Source organism: Geotrypetes seraphini, chromosome 2, assembly GCF_902459505.1.
Source record: "Geotrypetes seraphini chromosome 2, aGeoSer1.1, whole genome shotgun sequence".
NCBI lineage: Eukaryota > Metazoa > Chordata > Amphibia > Gymnophiona > Dermophiidae > Geotrypetes > Geotrypetes seraphini.
In genome coordinates this window covers 194,288,555-194,309,084 of record NC_047085.1, presented here as the reverse complement: position 1 = coordinate 194,309,084, position 20,530 = coordinate 194,288,555, and the positions used below count along the sequence as shown (strand labels likewise).

General features: G+C 45.1%; 1 protein-coding gene across 1 annotated transcript in view; it reads left to right on the top strand.

Moving 5' to 3' along the window:
* Positions 1 to 20,530, top strand: part of MYLIP (myosin regulatory light chain interacting protein) — a 102,181-nt gene that overhangs the window by 67,484 nt on the left and 14,167 nt on the right. Inside the window, exon 5 of the mRNA XM_033934608.1 lies at positions 7,896 to 8,060. Coding sequence (XP_033790499.1) covers positions 7,896 to 8,060 — 165 coding nt within the window. The remainder of the gene's footprint in view (positions 1 to 7,895; positions 8,061 to 20,530) is intronic.

The window sequence follows — 20,530 nt, the reverse complement described above, 5'->3', positions numbered from 1 at the left end:
CTGCGCCTTCTAGACCACAGCAGAAAAAACAGAAGCAACAGCACCCTCAAAAGTCTCAAGTCTTTGTCTTTCTCAGCCTGTTCGATTGATATTAGAAGCTTCCAGAAAACCAGCCACTCAACAGTGTTATCAGCAAAGTGGACACTGTTTTCTTTCTGGTGTCTCTTACATCATCATGATCCGAAATCCATCTCAGTTTCACTAGTTTTGGATTATCTCCTTCATTTATCTGACTCCGGTCTCAAATCTACATCTATCAGAGTTCATCTCAGTGCTATCACTGCTTTTCTTCAACCAATTGATGGTAAACCTCTTACTGCTCACCCTTTGGTTTCCAGATTCATGAAAGGACTTTTCAATGTTAAACCACCTCCAGTGATTTGGGATCTTAATGTGGTTCTTTCTAAGTTAATGAAGTCTCCATTTGAACCAATGTCTATGGTTCATCTTAAATTCCTTACTTGGAAAGTTATCTTTCTTATTTCTATCACTTCTGCCAGAAGAGTTAGTGAATTTCAAGCATTACTGGCGGATCCATCGTTTACAGTGTCTCACCATGACAAGGTTGTGCTTTGCACCCATCCAAAGTTCTTGCCAAAAATTGTCACTGAATTTCATCTTGATCAATCGATTGTACTTCCAGTGTTTTTTCCTAAGCCTCATTCTCATCCAGGAGAAACGGTTCTTCACATTCAGGATTGCAAGCGGGCTTTGGCCTATTATCTTGACAGAACAAAGCCACATAGAACATCTCCTCAACTTTTTGTCTCCTTTTATCCTAACAAGTTGGAGCATCCTGTTTCCAAGAGAACAATTTCCAACTGGTTGGCTGCCTACATCTTGTTCTGTTATGCTCAGGCTGGGCTACAACTGGAGAGTCGGGTCACAGCCCATAATGTTTGAGCTATGGCAACTTCAGTAGCTTTTCTTCGTTCTACTCCTATTGATGAAATCTGCAAAGCTGCTACTTGCTCAGTTCATATATTCACCTCACATTATTGTCTGGAATATTTTTCTGGATGGGCACTTCGGCCAGTCAATATTGCAAAATTTATTTTCCTAAAAGGCCAACACTCCCACCATCCCATTCTGGTTAGCTTGGAGGTCACCCACATGTGAGAATATGCTGCCTGCTTGTCCTGGGATAAAGCACAGTTACTTACCGTAACAGGTGTTATCCAGGAACAGCATAAATAAACTTTCCCTCAACATCAATAAATCCTATGGAATGATAAATGGACAAATCTTTTATTAAATCTTGCCTGGTAAAAATGGAATCAAAAATAAAATTGCTCGGAGTTATTCTAGACAAAGATTTAACCTTCCATGACCAGATAAGCTCAGTCGTAAAAATCTGTTTCCACAAACTAAGGCTCATTCGTTCTTTAACCTCAATTCTTGAAACTGATGCTATCACAACCCTCATTCACTCACTGGTCATTTCTCATTTAGATTACTGCAACTCCCTATACAATGGAATTACTCAAAAAGAATTACGTCGTCTGCAGCTCATTCAAATTATGGCAATCAAACTTATCTATAAGGTTTGGAAATATGATCATGTTACTCCTTCTGTGAGAAGCTCACTGGCTACCCATCACCCACCGCATCACCTATAAAACTTTAATGCTGGTCTTTAAAATCAAACTTTTGCATCTCCCATCTTTTCTTGATAAATTCATCATCCCCTTTTGCCCTCCCCGGACCCTTAGATCAGCTGATCAGAATTTACTTACCATACCTTCCATCAAAAAATTCTACTACACTAGAAAAACTAACTTTTCCATTGTAGTTCCAACTTTATGGAACGCCATGACACCTCAACTCCACCTCGACAAATTCAAGACTAAACTAAAATTATTCTTATTCCAAGACGCATACCATAGCTTCTAAATATTTCCTTTCCAACCCCCTTCAAAATAAACACGAGCCGCTTTTAAGCAGCGATCCCCATTCCTGGTGTTTTATCCTCCCCCCCTTCTTCCCTTTAATTAATTTGTTTTTAATGATGTAATTATTAATTTCCCCTCCCCCTTTCCTCTCAAGCTCATGTTCGTATTTGTAATTTGTCTATTTAATGTTCACATCCCCCCCTACAAAAATTTATCTTAACCTTTCATTTTTAGTATTGTAAAGTGGCCAGGTGTACGTCGATGGTCAGTATATTAAAATTAATTAAACTTGAAACAGCAGGCAGATATTCTCACAACCTACCCACCTCCCCTGGTTGGCTTCTTAGCTGGCTTACTGAACAGAGGAGCCGTGCGCCTACATTGGGCAGGAAGGCGCTCGGCATCCTGATATGAGCTATTTCGAACTTTCTAAATATCTTAAAGTGGCGATGCACTTTTGAAGTATCCGTACTGGGGCTCCGTGGATGATGTCACCCACATGTGAGAATATCTGCCTGCTGTCCCTGGATAACACCTGTTACAGTAAGTAACTGTGCTTTACTAGAAAGAAGATTAGAGGTAAGTACCTAATCTTCCCTTGTGTGTCTTCAAAATAATTGATCTTGCATTATTCAGCATCATATGTTTTAACCCAAGTCTTGACAAATTACTAGTTTTAATTTAAGACAATTTTTATTGAACAAACCAGAAAAATATAATGAACACGGTCCAGAAAATAACAGTCGTTCAGGAACTATACAGCATGTATCCTGCGATCCCAATATCCAAGCCCCACCCCCTAACACCACTCCACCTCCCTACACCCCACCCTTCATAACAAGATAAACCAGAATATATCAATGAATATCGAACTGTCAGAAGAACCAAGCACAAAAAATGACAGAAGAAAAATGCTGCAGGCAGGAGGAAAGAGGCCTGAACAAGACCAAAGCGAAAGCTGGACACCCAGGGCCCTGGACTCTGATGAGCCCCAAGAGACAATGCATAGGGCCTTTGCCCCCCTCCCCCCACAAGAGAGTTAAAAAAACCCAACAAACCACCCCAAAAACAACAAAACAAAAGCACAAAATAAGGACAGACCAGGCCATGGAAAGACCACCCCAAAACCGCCAACCGCTCAAGGCAAATTAAACAGGCAAGGTATTAAGGATCATACTACAGGTTCTATGAGGCAAGGAGTATATATAAGTACACCAGACCTGCAAAAAAAATCTTAGATTGTCGCAAGGAATGACGCACCCGACCCCTCTCAAGCAACATCAAAGCATGCAGACGGTTGTGCCAAGCCCAATAAGGAGCGCAATCTGAAACCCACTCCCCCAATATAATTTTCTTAGCTACCAGCCCTGTCTTGCGCAAAAAGCACCGTCCAACACCAGGGGGAAATTGAAAAGCTTCATATTTGTCTAAAAGAAACCTCACCAGAGTAAGAGGTATAGAATGGCCTAACAAAAGCTCCAAATAGTGTACCACTCATCTCCAGAAAGCCCCGACCACTGGGCAACTCCAAAAAGCATGGGAAAAAGACTTAGGTGCACCAGTACATTTCTCGCACTGCATCAACTCTGCAAAACCGGAGTGAAATAATTGAACCCACATAAGATATGCGTGATGCAGCACTCGAATCTGACACTCCCTAAGTTCAGCCGAGACCGAAAGGGTTGGGATACGCTTAATAAGACATTCCATATCTAAATCAGTTGGCCTCAAGCCCAGCGCGAGAGCCCACCGAGCTCATAAAGACTCCCACGTCCGAGGCGGAGCAAGAAAGCACAGCGCCTTATGCAAGGCTGAAATGGACAGGCCCTCCTCCTCAAATTGACCAAAAAAGGCACGGAGCTTGCTCCCCAAGCCTATCCGCAAACCCTCTACCTCCAAAGAGCGCACATAATGATCCAATTGTATGTGAGCAAAAATATCAGTGGCCTGAATCCCCTCTTGAAGTCGAAAAGTATGCCAAAGTGTAAGCATACCATCCAGAGTAAGGACATGCGCCAATAAATGTGTCAAATCCAGCTGGGTCCAGCGTTGAAAGGTGGCAGAAGTCCAGCCTGGTGAAAACTGAAGGCTCCCCCCAAGCTAAACACCAAAACCCTCCAACTATCGCTTAAAGAGTCCAATAAAAGACGAGCGCAAGTAAGAAGGGAGGAAAGATCGAGGGGCATGTAACAAAGAAGATAAATTCCAGGGGCGATAGAAGGCCAATTCATAATCAAAACAGGTATAGTCTTGTTCCAAAATCCAATCCCCCAAATAGCGGAGTCAACAGGCCTGATTATATTTCTGCATATCAGGAACACCCATTCCTCCCCTCGACCAAGACCCTATCAAATAATGAAAAGCCACGATGGGTTGGAGTAGGTTTTAACGGAGATTTCGGCAGTAGGAACCCAAGCACAGTACCGAATAAAGCTTTGGATTCTTGCCCAGAAATAGCTAAGAAGAAAAAAATTTAAAAATTTAAATTGAATCAAATTGGGCAGACTGAATGGACCATTCGGGTCTTTATCTGCCGTCATCTACTATGTTAGCAGACACTGGAAAGAGAATTGGTAGAAGATAGATAAAAAGCAGAAAGAGAAACTGGGACCAAGAAGATGGAAAAACAAAATATCCAGACAACAAGGTAGAAAAAATTTGTTTTATTTTGAATTTATTACCGTATTTGCCGGCGTATAAGACGACTTTTTAGTACCTTAAAATCCTCCCCAAAGTCGGGGGTCGTCTTATACGCCGGGTACAGTTTACATGCCCTTACTTGCGGGGCTGGATGTACTCAGTCGCGCGGCTCTTCTTCTCCCTACCTTCTCTGCTTGCAGCACAGAGCCGAACGGAAGTCTTCCCGACGTCAGCGCTGACGTCGGAGGGGAGGGAGGGCTTAAACAAAGCTTAAACAAAGCCCTCCCTCCCTCCGACGTCAGCGCTGACGTCGGGAAGACTTCCGTTCGGCTCTGCTGCAGGCATGGCAGGTAAGGAGAGAGAGAGTACCAAGAGAGAGGGGCGGCCGCCCCGCCCCGGTTGCAGCACAGCCGGCCAGGTCCCCTTACTTTTGTGGCACTTCCCCGACCGACCGATAACAGCCCGGGTCCGACAATCCTCCCTGCCCTGTAGCCGCGAATCTAAATTACCTTCTTACAGCAGCTGTAAGAAGGTAATTTAGATTCGCGGTTAAGGGCAGGGAAGTTTGTCGGACCTGGGCTGTTGTCGGTCGGTCGGGGAAGTGCCACAAAAGTAAGGGGACCTGGCTGGCTGTGCTGCACCCGGGGCGGTAGAGAAGGGGGGGGGGAAGGACTCTGAAAGCACTTGAAGACAGAGGAGGGAGAAGAACGCTGAAAGCACATGGGGGAATACAAAGGGGTGGAGAAGGAAGAAGGGGTCGTCTTATACGGCGAGTATAACACAAAACTCTATTTTTTAACTAAAAGTTGGGGGGTCGTCTTATACGCCCAGTCGTCCTATACGCCGGCAAATACGGTAACTGGAATATATTGCTTTGGGATATGTGCATCACAATTATATTTGTATTCAGTGGCGTAGTCATATACGGCTGATTTGGGGGAGGGACCGGAGTCCAAAATTAGTGGATGGGTACCAAAGTTTCTCCCCGCCTGAATGCAATTTACAAATTCTTGAGCTATTGGGGATTTCCAAGCCCTGCCACCTGAAGACATCTTTCTTCAGTCTGGCAACCCAAAATCTCCAAGCTTTGCAGCCAATGGCAATATCCTCAAGCTGCCCCTGCTTTCATGCATGCATAGAAACTTATAAGATCATGAAGGGTATAGTGAAGGTAGAGAGAGACAGATTCTTCAGACTGGAGGGGGCAACAAAAACTAGAGGGCACTCAAAAAAATTGAAGGGAGATAGGTTCAGAACAAATGCTAGGAAGTTCTTCTTCACCCAGAGGGTGGTGGACACCTGGAATGCGCTTCCAGAGGGAGTGGTTGAGCAGAGTACGGTTTTGGGTTTCAAAAAGGGATTGGACGAGTTCCTGAAGGGTAAGGGAAGGGTTACTATACAAGACAAAATGCTCTTGAGTAATAGATCACTACAGGTCATTGACCTGGGGGGGCCGCCGCGGGAGCGGACTGCTGGGCATAATGGACCTATGGTCTGACTCGGCAGAGGCAATGCTTATGTGCTTATGAAAGCCAAGGGGGGAGCAGGGAGGAGGGAAGGCAGCTGCTCTGCAATATTGCTGCCAACTGCAGAACTTGGGAAGTTGGAGGGGAGGAGGTGGCCATCAGATGGTGAGGCTTGGGGATCCCTACTAGCTACAGTGGGGGAGATGTTCATATTGAGGGAGCCTAAGCTCAAAGTGGGAGGCCTAAAAAAGCAGTAATATTTATCCTGACTGAACGATCCTCCACTTGCACTGCTAACAGCTGATTCAGCATCCCCGCTCTGATGAGGCTCACCTCTGAAGAGGCTCACCTTAGCTGTAATAGAAGTTAATGGGAAAACCAGGAGCGCGTATCCCTGCTCATCAGAGTGGGGATGCGGAAGCCTGTGGCTGCTCCCACTGTTAGCGGTGCATGTGGAGGATCACTCAGTCAGGGTAAGTATTACTGCTTTTTTGGGTTCCTCTCCACAGTGTCCCTTTTAATGAAGGTTTATTATTAGATACGTACATCTTCTATATTAGTGATTGCAAATTTGGGACATGCTCAGTCTTTTTATTTTTTATTTTTTTTGCTCATCAGCTAGTATTAGTGCGGCTCCAGAAAAAAATTTTTCAGCCAATGCAGCTGAGGAAAGCCAAAAGGTTTGGACACCCCTGCTCTACAGGGAGATACAAGCAATGGTAGTGGTAGTTCCAGCCAGAGATCTGGAGAAGGAAATGGTCCCATCTTATTTTGGGATACAGAAGTAGGAAGTAGCAGTGTGTGAAGTGGAGCAAACAGCTTTGTTAGGAGAGGAGGAGATGTCTGTTCCCATCTAGTGACAGGGGAAAGAAATATCTGGAAGAGGGAAAAGGATTGAACCTAGTGGGTTAATATATAATTCAGGTCTGAAAGAAGGAAGGAGAAGGTGAATTGAGAGCTGGAGGGGATGGAAGGTTGGTATAGGATGAGGACAGAGGATGTATGACAAAGAGTCCATTAGCCTTGAGGGACATAACCAAGTCTGATTTTCAGGATTTCCACATTTAATTTATATATAAGATCTATATGCATTCACTGCCTACATTATATTTAAATATATCTCATTTATATATGTATTCATTTTGGAAAACCTGAAATGATTAGTGTGTGATGTGCTACACTAGGGTGGGATCAGAGGATGTGTATTCAATGGGGAAGAAATAGAAATATTCCTTTATTCTCATCAGTATGGGTCTTGATCCCATTGTGAAAAACAAGGGAAAAGAATACCTGGAGAGTAAAACCCGATAGAATTTAGAATGCTTCTGTATGCAGCCTTTTACAGGGTTTTAAGTTCTCTGTTCTACGGTTTATATTAAACATTGGATGTGTTCATCTAGAAATATAGATGTAAAATTTATTTTGAAAGCCTGTTTTTATTCTCTTAACATTTGTGAGTAGTTTAGGAATTTCATTGATTGTTGTCCTTAGTGGAGAGACTCTAGTGCAGTGGTCTCAAACTCGAACCCTTTGCAGGGCCACATTTTGGATTTGTAGCTACTTTGAGGGCCTCAGAAAAAATAGTTGATGTCTTATTAAAGAAATGACAATTTTGCATGAGGTAAAAACTCTTTATAGTTTATAAATCTTTCCTTTTGGCTAAGTCTTAATAATAATATTGTAATTTATAGCTAAAGAGACATATGATCAAGAAACGGTTTTATTTTACTTTTGTGATCATGATAAACATACCGAGGGCTTCAAAATAGTACCTGGCGGGCTGTGAGTTTAAGAACACTGCTCTAGTGGAAGACGAGAAGGTTCATTTTGTTCCCATGCTTTTAAATTTTTACTCTGCAAATTACTATGATATAACTACTTTTTCCTCATATCTTAGGATTACTTATCCTGTTGTTCAAATGGCAACACAGTCTGGTAAGAATGTCTACTTGACTGTTACCAAGGAGTCTGGGAATAGCATCATTCACCTATTCAAGATGATCAGTACCAGGGCAGCAAGTGGTTTATACAGAGCAATAACAGAAACCCATGCATTCTATCGGTATGTACTGACTGAACAATAATTGTTTCTGTATTATAATTAAAAAATCATATCGCATTTTAACAGTAGAATCTTAGAGCGTCACGTTGTTGTGCTGCTCCTATTGAATTGTTCTCATGTATCCATTCTCCATGAGGAAAGTTTAAGGTAAACATTTTTAGTTGGTAATATGTAATTTTGGATTATTTCATGTCATAAATCTATTTAAAATGTGTTTGGGCACATTATAATTCAGCATGTGAAATAAAAATGCATAAAACAAATTAACACAAATGTACACTATGAGAGGGTGCTGAAGTTTTCAACCCACCCAAGAAGGGAATGATGTGGAACCATGACACTAAGAGCTCCTTTTACAAAGATACTCTAGCGTTTTTAGCGCACACACCAGATTAGCGTGAGCTAGCTGAAAAATTACCGCCTGCTTAAAAGGAGGCGGTAATGGCTAGCATGCATGGCATTTTGGCACGCGCTAAAACCGCTAACGCGGTTTGTAAAAGGAGCCCTTAAAAGTTATGCCACATAACTCACTCCTAAGTTCAACATACTTGGCACATTGTGTCTGAAGCTTCTGTAACCTTTCCAAAAAATACGCTTGTCTGGTCACTGAAATACTGCTCCGCTGCTGCAGTCGCCACTGAATCATTCAAATTGTTGCCTTTTCAAACTTTCTAAGGTTTGGAAACAGAAAATAGTCAGATGAAGCAGGATCTGTTGAGAAAGGTCTATGCACTGAAACACCAATTGCGTCAAAACATCCTTCGTTTTGCCAGTCTTGTGAGCAGGTGCATTGTCTTGCAAAAAGAGAACTCCTTTCCACATCTCCCTTCTCCCTTTTTTGTTTCAATGCCTCCATTTATTGGCACAGCAAGTTACAGTAGTAGTCTGCATTAACAGTTTGCCCTTTTGGAAGATGGTCATTACAACACCTTGATCTCAAAATACTGTGACCAGACCATGACTTTTGGGTCTTGAATTTCCTTGGCTTTGGAGAAACTGAGTGCCACCGTTGTATGGACTGTTATGTCTCAGGATCATAGTGGTATCTAATCTAATCTTCTATTTGTGCACTGCTCATACCTATGCAGGCTCAAGGCGACTTAAAAGAGAGGGGGGGGGAGAGAGAAAGTGGAAATTTGGAGAGGAGAGGATACAGGAGATTTAAGTGTTGAAAAGATGGGTTTTCAGTTTCTTCTGGATATGGTATGGCTAGGTTCTGTTCTGATCATTTCTGTAAGGTCTTTCCAAGTTTTTACTCCCAGAAAGTAAGCATGGAGTGGAAAATTCATTTGTACTGAAGATTTTTTGTGGATGGGAGAGTTAGTAGTATCCTGTTGAGGGTTCTGCAAGAAGTAGACCATGCCATTGAGAAGAGCTGGATGAGTGGGGCTGGATGAGTTGAGTTTCCTACAGTATGTGGTGAATGATGTATAATATTTTGAAAGTTATTCGTGATGGGATGGGTAGCCAGTGCAGTTATTTGAAGGTTGTGACCGAGTCATATTTACTCAGGTTGAAGATTAGTCTTACAGCAGTGTTTAGGATGAGTTGCATTTTATGGATTAGAACAGTGTTGATTCCCATGTAGATGGAGTTGCAGTAGTCCAGTTGTGGTAGTATCATCAGTTGTAAAATTAAGGCGAAGTGGTGTTGGTGAAAGTACAGTTTGATTAGTCTTAGTTGTCTCAAGGTGAAGAGGGATTTCTTTTGGAGACTGGAGATTTGAGGTTCCATGATAAGTGTGGAGTCCAGTATGCAACCTAGGATTTTGGAGGATTCATCTACAGAGAGGGTCTTGCTCGATCAAAGGGACCGTGTGGAAGTATAGAACTTTGGTTTTAGTTATGTTTAATTTGAGTTTGTTGGTTGTTGCCCAGTTTGGATTCTTTCAATATTGTGTGAGATTTTGTTGGTGATGTCCGTTTGATTGTTGGTTATGGGAATAAGGAGAAAAATGTCATCAAAAGTAACTAGTCATTCCAAAAAGGTTGGCACCAGCACCGTCGGCATTCAAACATTTGGACATCCACTTGGGCTGACATCTTCTGCATACCCAGCTGCTCATGGATTATACACCCAACATGTTCCCTGGATATATGTTGTGTCTCAGCAATTTTTTTAGCCTATATTCACCATTCCCTAGCAATAGCAGCAGATGAATCCAGAGACCAATGGGATAGCACACATCTACCAGCAGGCGGAGATAGAGAAACTGATTAACAGGTGGTCCTATTGGCTGGCACTCCTCCTGTATCTCCAGTGTTCTCTATCTCCCAGTAGGAAATGGTCGCTATTCAACTAGCTCCTGAATTCTGGCTGTGACTGGAACTTTATTTTCTCCTGTTGAGGTTTCTCTTCAGTGAGACTGCCATTTTGTTTCTCCTGTTGAGGTTTCTCTTCAGTGAGCTGGCAATGCTATTTCTCCTGTTGAGATTTTCTCTTCAGTGAGACAGGGGTGTCCGGCTGAACGGTGCCGGCTTTAGGGGTTACACCTGGGCCCCCTTAGGTCCCTGCCTCATCCTCCCTCCATTGCTAGAGGGTCTGACTGGGTCTCAATTTTTTTCTTCTTTCCCTTCTCTATAAAAAAAATTTTTTTTTTTTTTAAAAAGAGACCACAGTTGCTACATTCTGCTTTGTTACTGCTGCTCAACCAGCTTTAACTGGCTTCAACCGGCCCTAACAACAAGCTTGTGAGTATGTCTCTGTTTTTTACTGTTGGTTGAACTTCAGGTTCTGTTTGGGAGTCTTAGTAATGTGGGTTCGGTCAACGTATGTTTAAGGAATGGATATTTTATTGAGGCTAAGTTTTATGACTAGAAATCCGTGGAGGGAGCCGGGACTTCCTGCCCTTTGCATGCACGCGCTTGGTTTCCTTGTTGGTTACAGCGCGACAGTAGCGGTGCAATTTCATGCTTGCACTTGTTTTCATTGTTGGGTTTCAGTGCAGAAGTAGTAGTCCTGTTTATTCTGAGGCTCTCTTTCATCGGTGTTTGTCACGGCCATGTGCAGCTGATTGTGCAGGTGCCGGTTTATAGCAGCGCGCATGAGATGGGACATGTTTTTCCCGGCACTGTGGGCCATTCTTCTGGTTATTCTCCGAGTCTGATTTTCTTTCTATGCAAGCCGCGGCAGGGTAAATTTTGCAGGGCTTGAATCAGACTATGTTTCTAAGAGCGTTGATGCAGCGGCCACGTGTCAGCGAGAATCAGGCGTGCGCTTGGGTCTCCGGCGATGGCGGGAGAGCTGCAGCGTTCCTGTAGTTTGTTTCCAGCTGACTTTGGTCAGGGTATGCCGGGGCTTCTCTCCTTTCCAGTTCAGACAAGTTGTATGTGTTTCACCAGCTTTGGGACAAGCTTGGGCAGATTTATATGTCTATGTCTGTGTTCTGCTGTACTCCCTTGAAGGAAGCTGCTTGTTTAATCGGACTCTGGGGTTAGCACTCAAGGGGTTTACCAGAGAGACTCTGATCTGTGCTAGGTTACCCAGTCTCGGTTTGTCTCTGGACTGGGGCAACATACGGCAACTCACGGAACGGTGAGATCAGCAGTAAGATAGTGCCCTGTATTTCACACAGGTATCTCATTGTCTCTATTGGGGTCCCTGCAGATTGAGTCTTTGTCTGTTGGTAACTGTCCTTATTTGGGCCTCCGTGCTGAGCTGCATGTGTCTAGTAGTGGCACAGGATATATATGCCTAAAGGTAGTACAAACAGTTTCCAAGTTTGGGCTGTCTCTATGGGCATAATGACACTGCGAATCTTTCTGTGGCCAGGACTCTCTTTCTCTATTTCTGAGGGGGCCTGACTTCAGATTTCCATGCTTATCACGCTGGTTTCTCCTGTCGCCATTTTCTCATGGCATATGCTAGACGGGTCCCCCGACCAGACAGGAAGGGCTGTACAGCTCCTTTTAACCAGGAGCCAGTTACCTATTCTATCAAACCCGGGGAGGATCACGCGCTATGTGGCTGTTAGCCTCATCCCTGAAGCTCTCATTAGCGATGTGAGCTTTGTCTGATACCTGTAAGGATGCTGTTGTTTTCCACGGGGCGGTAGATGCAGCATCTTAATTGAGTCTAGTACGTATTCACTTTAAAGGACATACATATTTCGCTCATGTTGCATGGAGTTAGTACTGTTTTCATGGTTCCAGTATATTCCTCTTTACATTGTGAAACTTGATTTTTCCTAGGAGAATCTTCTTGCAGATCCTACAGTTCTCATCCTGCCATTCCCTGACCTTCTGCACTTCATTCTGAGGGGATCTTGACTTCTTCCAATGACTCTTCAGGCTTTCTCATGAGGGAGAAGACGCTATAATGTCAGGTCAGGGAGCTGTGAAGATTTTTCAGGATGCTTGCAACTTTGCATCCTCCTCAGGTTTCCAGTTCGTTCTTGGAGTCTCTATGTTTTGTGTTTCCCTTTTCAGTGTTACTGGTCCTCAGGGCAGTTCTTGTAGTGCTTCGGGAACTAAGGGATGTTGTTCCACTTACTGCATGGTGCCCAAGACGGTGGCATTGGGCTGGCTGGATCCCATTCTGCTGAATTAGTTTCTCAGGGTTACACATTTCTGCAGAAAAACTGGGAGAATATGTACATTTTCCCTATGGACTCCGAATCGGCACTAGGTTTGGGTCACAGTCTCAGGTTTGCATTCTTCTTTGGTCACCACGACCCAGAATATGGGATTCTGTATAGGTTATAGGATCCATGTTGCTGACTCCACTGGGAACTTCGGCTTGCTTTCCCATTATAACGCTACAGCAGTCGCTTTTGTTCTGGTGGTTCCCGGTATCTCAGGGCTCCAATTATTTGGTAGGCTCCTCATGCATCGCTCTATATGATTTGGTGGCTTAGCGAGATTTCTCTTTTCAAAGGCATGCCTCGGTCTTTGCTGGACTAGCTCATGGCCACCAAACATCCCGGGCTGTCGGGTTGGGGGGCTCGGTGCCTTCCATCCTCAGCTCCAGGAGTCTGGTCTTAAGAGGCGATTCAGTACTTGTTCATTCTTCTACTCTTGAGCATGGTCAGGCTACCTTTCTGGAGCTTCAGACCATTCTTCCGGACTGCCGTTGAGGGTCCTTTCAGTCAGTATTATGATGTGGGTATTTCTCTACAGCTTGGGCAATAGGTGATGTACTCAGTTGCCAGGTACAGTTGTGGTTCTACTTCAGTGGGTGGACCCTCATCTTCCTCTTCTGTGGGCAGATCATTTTAAGGGTCAGGAAAAGAGTTTGGATAGACTTTCTCTCCACGAAATCTGAGCATGGCCCATTTATTGTATGTTACAGTGTACAGCACTGTGTACGCTCTAGAAAGTGTAAACATTAGTAATAGTGAAATCTTCTACATCCTGGATATTGGGAATTTTGGCTCAGGCGTTCCAGCTCTTTTTATGGACATGAGATCTCCTGGAACTAGACCTCATGGCCTCGTCTCACAATTCAGTGCTTCCTAGCTTCTTCGGCGGGCACAGGGAATTAGAGGGGGTAACAGCGTGGCTTCTTTCTCACCTCTGGTTTCTCTTTTTCAGTGTTTTCCCTGGCTGATGATGGCTTGGATTTGCCATCTCAAGCTCGCTTTCCAGGCACTGTATTTGTAGAATCTCTGGCTTGGCTCGCCATACTTGCTATGCGGATCTGATGAGTCTTTCGACAGCCGGACTAAGAAGTTTCCTGGTATCTCCGGATTTGCTCACCTAGGGTTCGATCAACATGGATATTCGTACTACTTTGGTATTACGACCTAGCTTTTGAGAAGTCATGACTGACGTGTAAGGGTTATGCGAAGCAGGTTGTTTCTTCTCTTATCCAAGCGCTACAGACGTCTTCACCTGTGGCTTCTACTTCCTTTTGGAGGTTTTTCCTTTCTTGGATACTTCTCAACATTTGCACCCTTCCAGAGTTCCTTTTTGGCACAGGGCTTAGCGTTCAATTCCCTTCAGCTTCAAGTGCCATTCTTAGCTTGTTACAAGGGCTAGGTATATTGCTCTTCGATTACTTCTCATCTTCATGTAGTTCAGTTCCTAAACGGAGTACGGTATATTTGTACACCTCTTAGAGTACAATCTTCAGGTACTTCTTCGCAGTTTACCGAAGGCTTCATTTCCTCCTTGTGCCGTTGAACACGGGGTTTCTTGTGGCCATGGTTTCGGCTCTGCAGTTTTCCGAGTTGCAGGCCATGTTCAGCGGGGATTCCTATTTCTGATTTCCAAAATCTGGGGTATCAGTTCGGACGGTACCACAGTTCTTTCTAAGGAGGTGTCATCCTTTCTTTTATGACACGCTCACTTTTCCTTCCTTCTTCCTGGGAGGAGAAATGGGGAGACATGCTTTTATTCACTGCATTTTTTGAAAGTGCGTAGCGTTCTCCGCGAGCAAGGTTTCTAATGACTTTTAGTTGTTTAGATCACCTTTTTGTATTCTTCAAGGGATGCCTCAAACATATGGCGGCGTCCAAAGCCTCCATCGCTCGATGGGTCCAGGAGGACATTCTTTACGCTTGCTTGATGGCAGGGAAGCGGTTGGCGAAAGAACTTCATGACCATTCCATCAGAGTGATGGCTACTTCTTGGACTCGGTCCAGAGGTTTTTTCCTTGGAGGAGTTTAGTCTCACGGCTACTTGGTCTTCCGAGAGTGCTGGTTGGATGTGGGGGTGCATGCGGTAGATGCGTTTAGTGCGTCGGTTGTTGCGGAGGCGGCGTTTGCTTCCCACCCAGATTGAGGATTGCTTTGCTACATCCCATTGGTCTCTGGATTCATCTGCTGCTGTTGCTAGGGAAGGAAAAATTATGTTCTTACCTGTTAATTTTCTTTCCCTAAGACGCAGCAGATGAATCCAGAGCCCCACCCTTTCTGGATATTGTCTGTTGGTTTTTTTCTTTTGCAACTTTCAAAGTTTGTTGTTATTGAGGGTTTTATTCTGTATTATTGCCTTTTGAGATTTGTTATGGGAAAGAAGTTTTTTTTCCCATGCTATGCCTATTGATGGTTACGGATGCTTGGGCAAGGAGCTATACTGGAGATACAGGAGGAGTGCCAGCCAATGGGACCACCTGTTAATCATTTTCTCTATCTCCGCCTGCTGGTAGATGTGTGCTATCCCATTGGTCTCTGGATTCATCTGCTGCGTCTAAGGGAAAGAAAATTAACAGGTAAGAACATAATTTTTCCATCTGCCAAAATCAGGTCATGGACATGTTCAACAATTTCAGGAATTGACATTGTTTGATGCTCCCAGACTTTGCTGCATATTCAGTCTCAAAATCTTCACACTGAAAGTTTGCACACCATTTCACTGTGAAGTATGATGGGCATTTGTCACTCAGTGTTTGCATCGTACATTTGTGGATTACCTTTGGAGTTTTTTTCTGTAGGAATAAGAACTTCATGATGACTCGGAGATCCACACTTTTCATTGAATGGCTCAATGATCTGAAACAATTTTTAAACATTAGCATTACGATTTTGCATATTGGCACTTTGCAAATTAAAATAACACTCTCTTCAGTTACACTGGCAAAATGCTCAGAATTTAGGAAGTTGGCTGGACTGAGAACTTTTCAGCACCCCATCCTTGAATAGCATTAGCTATTACATCCAGATACAACATAGATACTTAGAGCTAAAATTCTTTATAACACAGCCTCCAGGACTCTACCCTCAGATTTTTTCTTGGCTCTAAAAGTTTACTTCAGAGAGAAGACCTTAGTAAAAACAGACACTTGCCCTTCAGAAAGTAATCAAATCAGAATGACACGGTGACAAAATTCATCACCGTTACCGTCCCCGCGGATAACCGCGGGAAACCATCTTCATGTCATTTTTTAAGGAGAGAGGGAAGAATCAGAGTATAATTGGGCACAACCACTGACCCGCAAGCTTTGCTTTGAAGAATGCTGGTGTAGAAGGACCGAGGTTGAAATAGACACTAGAAAATGACATGGGATTATTTCCTGCGGTTATCCACGGGGACGGGAACGGTGATGAATTTTGTCACCGTGTCATTCTCTAAGTTTGTTCTCCAATGGTCAGTAGCAACTGATTTAAAATACTAGACCAGGGGTGCCCAGACTTTATGGGCTTGTGAGCTACTTTTATAATGACTAAGTCAAAATGATCTACCAACAATAAATTTTTTTTTAAAACACAAAGCACACTGAAAGGCAGAGAAAATGTTAATTATTCGTATTCTGGGTTTTTTCAAAGAGGTTACGGCAGATGACTCTATGCAATGTCACCTCAGTAACAAAATAGACAAATATACCCCCTCCCTTTTTACTAAACCACGATAGTAGGTTTTAGCACAGGGAGTTACGCTGAATGCCTCCCACTGCTCTCAATACTCATAGGCTCCCTGCGCTTAAAACATTATTGCGGTTTAGTAAAAGGGAGCCATAGTTCAAAATATAGACAGCAGATATAAATTCTCAAAACAGACACATTTTGATCACTAAATTGAAAATAAAATCATTTTTCCTACCTTTGTTGTTTGGTGATTTCATGAGTCTCTGGTTGCACTTTCTTCTTCTGACTGTGCATCCAATCTTTCTTCCTTTCTTTCAGCCTCCTGTATGTTTCCTCTCCTCCAAACCTCATTCTCTCCCTCAACTTTTTCTTTCTGTCTCCCTGTTCCCCCTTTCTTTCTTTCTCCGTGCCCTCCCCCAAGCCACTCGGTTTGCTGCCACCGCCATTGGGGAACAGCCCCTAAGCCACCGCCGTCCCAAGCTTTCCCTGCAGAAGCGTCGCGCTGACCAGCATTCCGCTCCCTGACATCAATTCTTTCGTAGGAGAGGAAGTTCCAGGCCAACAAGGCATTTCTCCCCATTCCATCCAGCCTGAGCCCCATCTCTCCTTGATCCAGCATTTCCCTTCTGTGTCTTTCAGAATTACCATTCCACCTATTTTCCAGCCTCACCCTTCTTTGTTTTCATCTCACCTATATCCCTATCTCATCACTTTTTCAGAATCTTCATTTGTCTCTGTCCTTGTCTTTACCCCATGTTCACCATTTGCCCTTTCAATGTCTTTATCTCCCCCCCACACACTTTTTCAGCATTACTTCTATGTCTCTATTTCACCTCCTCTTCATGTCCCGTCTGTATCTCTATCCTTATTCAATAGGTCCTGCTTACCCTTTCTCTTCTTTGTGTCACTATTAGAGAGCTGCACGGGAACGGGGACGACGGGAATCCCGCGGGACCCACGGGCATCCCGCGGGTTCCCCCTTTGGGTCACGGGGATCCCGTGGGGACGCCCCCTAGGGTCGCGGGGATCCCGTGGGGGACGCCTCCGAGGGTCGCGGGGTTCCTGCGGGGCTGGATGTACTCAGTCGCGCGGCTCTTCTCTCTACCTTCTCTGCTTGCAGCACAGAGCCGAACGGAAGTCTTCCCGACGTCAGCGCTGACGTCGGAGGGGAGGGAGGGCTTAAAGCTTAAAGCCCTCCCTCCCTCCGACGTCAGCGCTGACTGAGTCGGGAAGACTTCCGTTTGGCTCTGTGCTGCAGGCAGTGCAGGTAAGGAGGAGAGTAGCCTCGCGGTTCGAGTGGCTACCAAGGGACGGGGCGGTCCGCCCCGCCACACCCCGCTCCGGTTGCAGCACAGCCGGCCAGGTCCCCTTACTTTTGTGGCACTTCCCCGACCGACCGACAACAGCCCCGGTCCGACAATCCTCCCTGCCCTGTAGCCGCGAATCTAAATTATCTTCTTACAGCATAATAATAAGGTAATAAGGTAATTTAGATTCGCAGTTAAGGGCAGGGAGGTTTGTCGGACCGGGGCTGTTGTCAGTCGGTCGGGGAAGTGCCACAAAAGTAAGGGGACCTGGCCGGCTGTGCTGCACCCGGGGCGGTAGAGAAGGACGCTGAAAGCACTTGAAGACAGAGGAGGGAGAAGGACGCTGAAAGCACATGGGGGAATACAAAGGGGTGGAGAAGGACGCTGAAAGGCCATGGGAAGGGCGGGGGGGGGAAGGACTCTGAAAGCACTTGTGGAAGACAGAGGGGGGAGAAGGATGCTGAAAGCACATGGGGAAGACAAAGGGGTGGAGAAGGACGCTGAAAGGACATGGGGAAGATAAAGGGGTGGAGAAGGACGCTGAAAGGCCATGGGAAGGGCGGGGGGGGGGAAGGACTCTGAAAGCACTTGTGGAAGACAGAGGGGGGAGAAGGATGCTGAAAGCACATGGGGAAGACAAAGGGGTGGAGAAGGACGCTGAAAGGACATGGGGAAGACGGGGGGGGGTGGAGAAGGACGCTGAAAGGCCATGGGGAAGACAGAGAGGGAGAAGGACGCTGAAAGGACATGGGGAAGACGGGGGGGGGGGGAGAAGGACGCTGAAAGGCCATGGGGAAGACAGAGAGGGAGAAGGACGCTGAAAGGACATGGGGAAGCAGAGGGGGGAGAAGGACACTGAAAGCACATGTGGAAGACAGAGGGGGGAGAAGGACGCTGACAGGACATGGGGAAGATGGAGGGAGAAGGACGCTGAAAGGAAATGGGGAAGAGAGAGTAGGGAGAAGACGCTGGCAGGGAAGAAGACAGATGCCAGACTATGGGGGGAGCGGAGAGAAGAAGATGGGTGCCAGACCAATTTGGAAGGGGGAAGAAAGGGAGAGGCACAGTAACAGAGCAAATGGAAGATGCAGAAGGAAGAGAGACAGTGGATGGAAGGAATTGAATGAGAACATGAGGAAAGCAGAAACCAGGCAACAAAGGTAGGAAAATAATTATTTCTTTTTTTTTATTTTGCTTCAGGATAAAGTAGTATATTAGTTGTGTTGATAAAAATTTATAAACATTAGAGGCTCTGGTAGAAACCCATTTGCAAAGTATGTATTCTTCCCAATTAATATTTTCAAATTAATAAAGTCTTTTTGCTTATTTGTAAATGGTTTCTACCAGAGCCTTTAATTCAGTAGCATAATTAAATGAAATAACTATTTCTGAAGTTTATATGGACGGGCGGGGACGGAGGGGATTCCTCGCGGGGACGGGTGGGGACGGAGGGGATTCCTCGCGGGGACGGGTGGGGACGGAGGGATTCCTCACGGGGACGGGTGGGGACGGGTGGGATTCCTCACGGGGACGGGTGGGACTTTGGCGGGGACGGGTGGGGACGGGTGGGATTTCTGTCCCCGCGCAACTCTCTAGTCACTATCTCCATTTTCAGCTTTCCCCCCTTTTCCTTTGTTAATGCACCCTGTAGCCAGAATCTTTCCACCCTTCCTCCACTCCAGCCCAGCCCAGTATGAAATATTTCTTTTTGTTTCCCTCCCCTCTCTCTTTCTCTCTCTCTTCTGCTCCCTCATCCATGAGTCCTGCATCTGGCCCTCTCCCTTCTACCTGCACCCGGCAACACCCCCTGCTCCTCGTCAGCAGCAGTGATCAAGACAGGCTGCCAACATCAAGGCCTTCCCTCTACGAGTCCCGCCTTTGTGGAAAAAGGAAGTTGAAACAAGCTGGACTCACAGAGGGTAGGCTCTAACGTCAGAAGCTTGTGTCGATCGCTGCTGCTGAGTTGCCGAAGAGAGCTGCGGAGCAGGGGGTGTGGCCGGAAGCAGGTAGAAGGGAGAGGGCCAGATAGTAAGGCTGCTGGAAGAGGTAGAAGTTCTGGAGCATGACACCGACCCGGGCCAGGATGATTTCTTTTTCAGGCTGCTGCTGCTGCCGCCGCCACGCCCCCCCCCACCCCCCTGAAATGATAAAAAAAACCCAGCCTAAAGTGGATGCCCGGCATCGGCGTCTTTGACGTCAGGGAGAGGAAGACTGATAGGCCCAGTAGATCGGGACGGCAACACGAGTCTATCACGGAGCCCGGGATGGGCTCTGCGATCGACTCTCATTGCCTTCCTGAGCTACCGGTCGATCGTGATCGACATATTGGGCACCCCTGTACTAGACCTAATACTGAAAATATCCAGTTACATGTTTTCAACTCTAGGAATCAAATGTATAATAGAGACACAATAATTATGATATCACAGGATATGTTAGGACATATAGTGAGAAATCAAATTCATTAGAACTTCAGTTGCCAAGCTATTTAATACGTTAAATACCAAAGTAGCTAACTTTAAATTTAATTTGGAGCCAATGTAAAGTAACCAGGCTTGTATGGTCCCATTGAAAGGTGCCAGTAAACAGGATGAGCTGCTGCATTCTGGGTATATTGTAGTCCCTCTATACCAGTAGTCTCAAACTCGTGGCCCAGGGGCCACATGTGACCCGCCAGGTACTATTTTGAGGCCCTCAGTATGTTTATCATAGTCACAAAAATAAAACAGTTTCTTGATCATATGTCTTTTTTATCTATAAATTGCAATATTATTATTAAGACTTTGCCAAAAGGAAAGATTTATAAACTACAGAGTTTTACCTCATGCAAAATTGTCATTTCTTTAATAAGACATTAACTATTCTGAGGCCCTCCAAGTACCTACAAATCCAAAATGTGGCCCTTCAAAGGGTTTGAG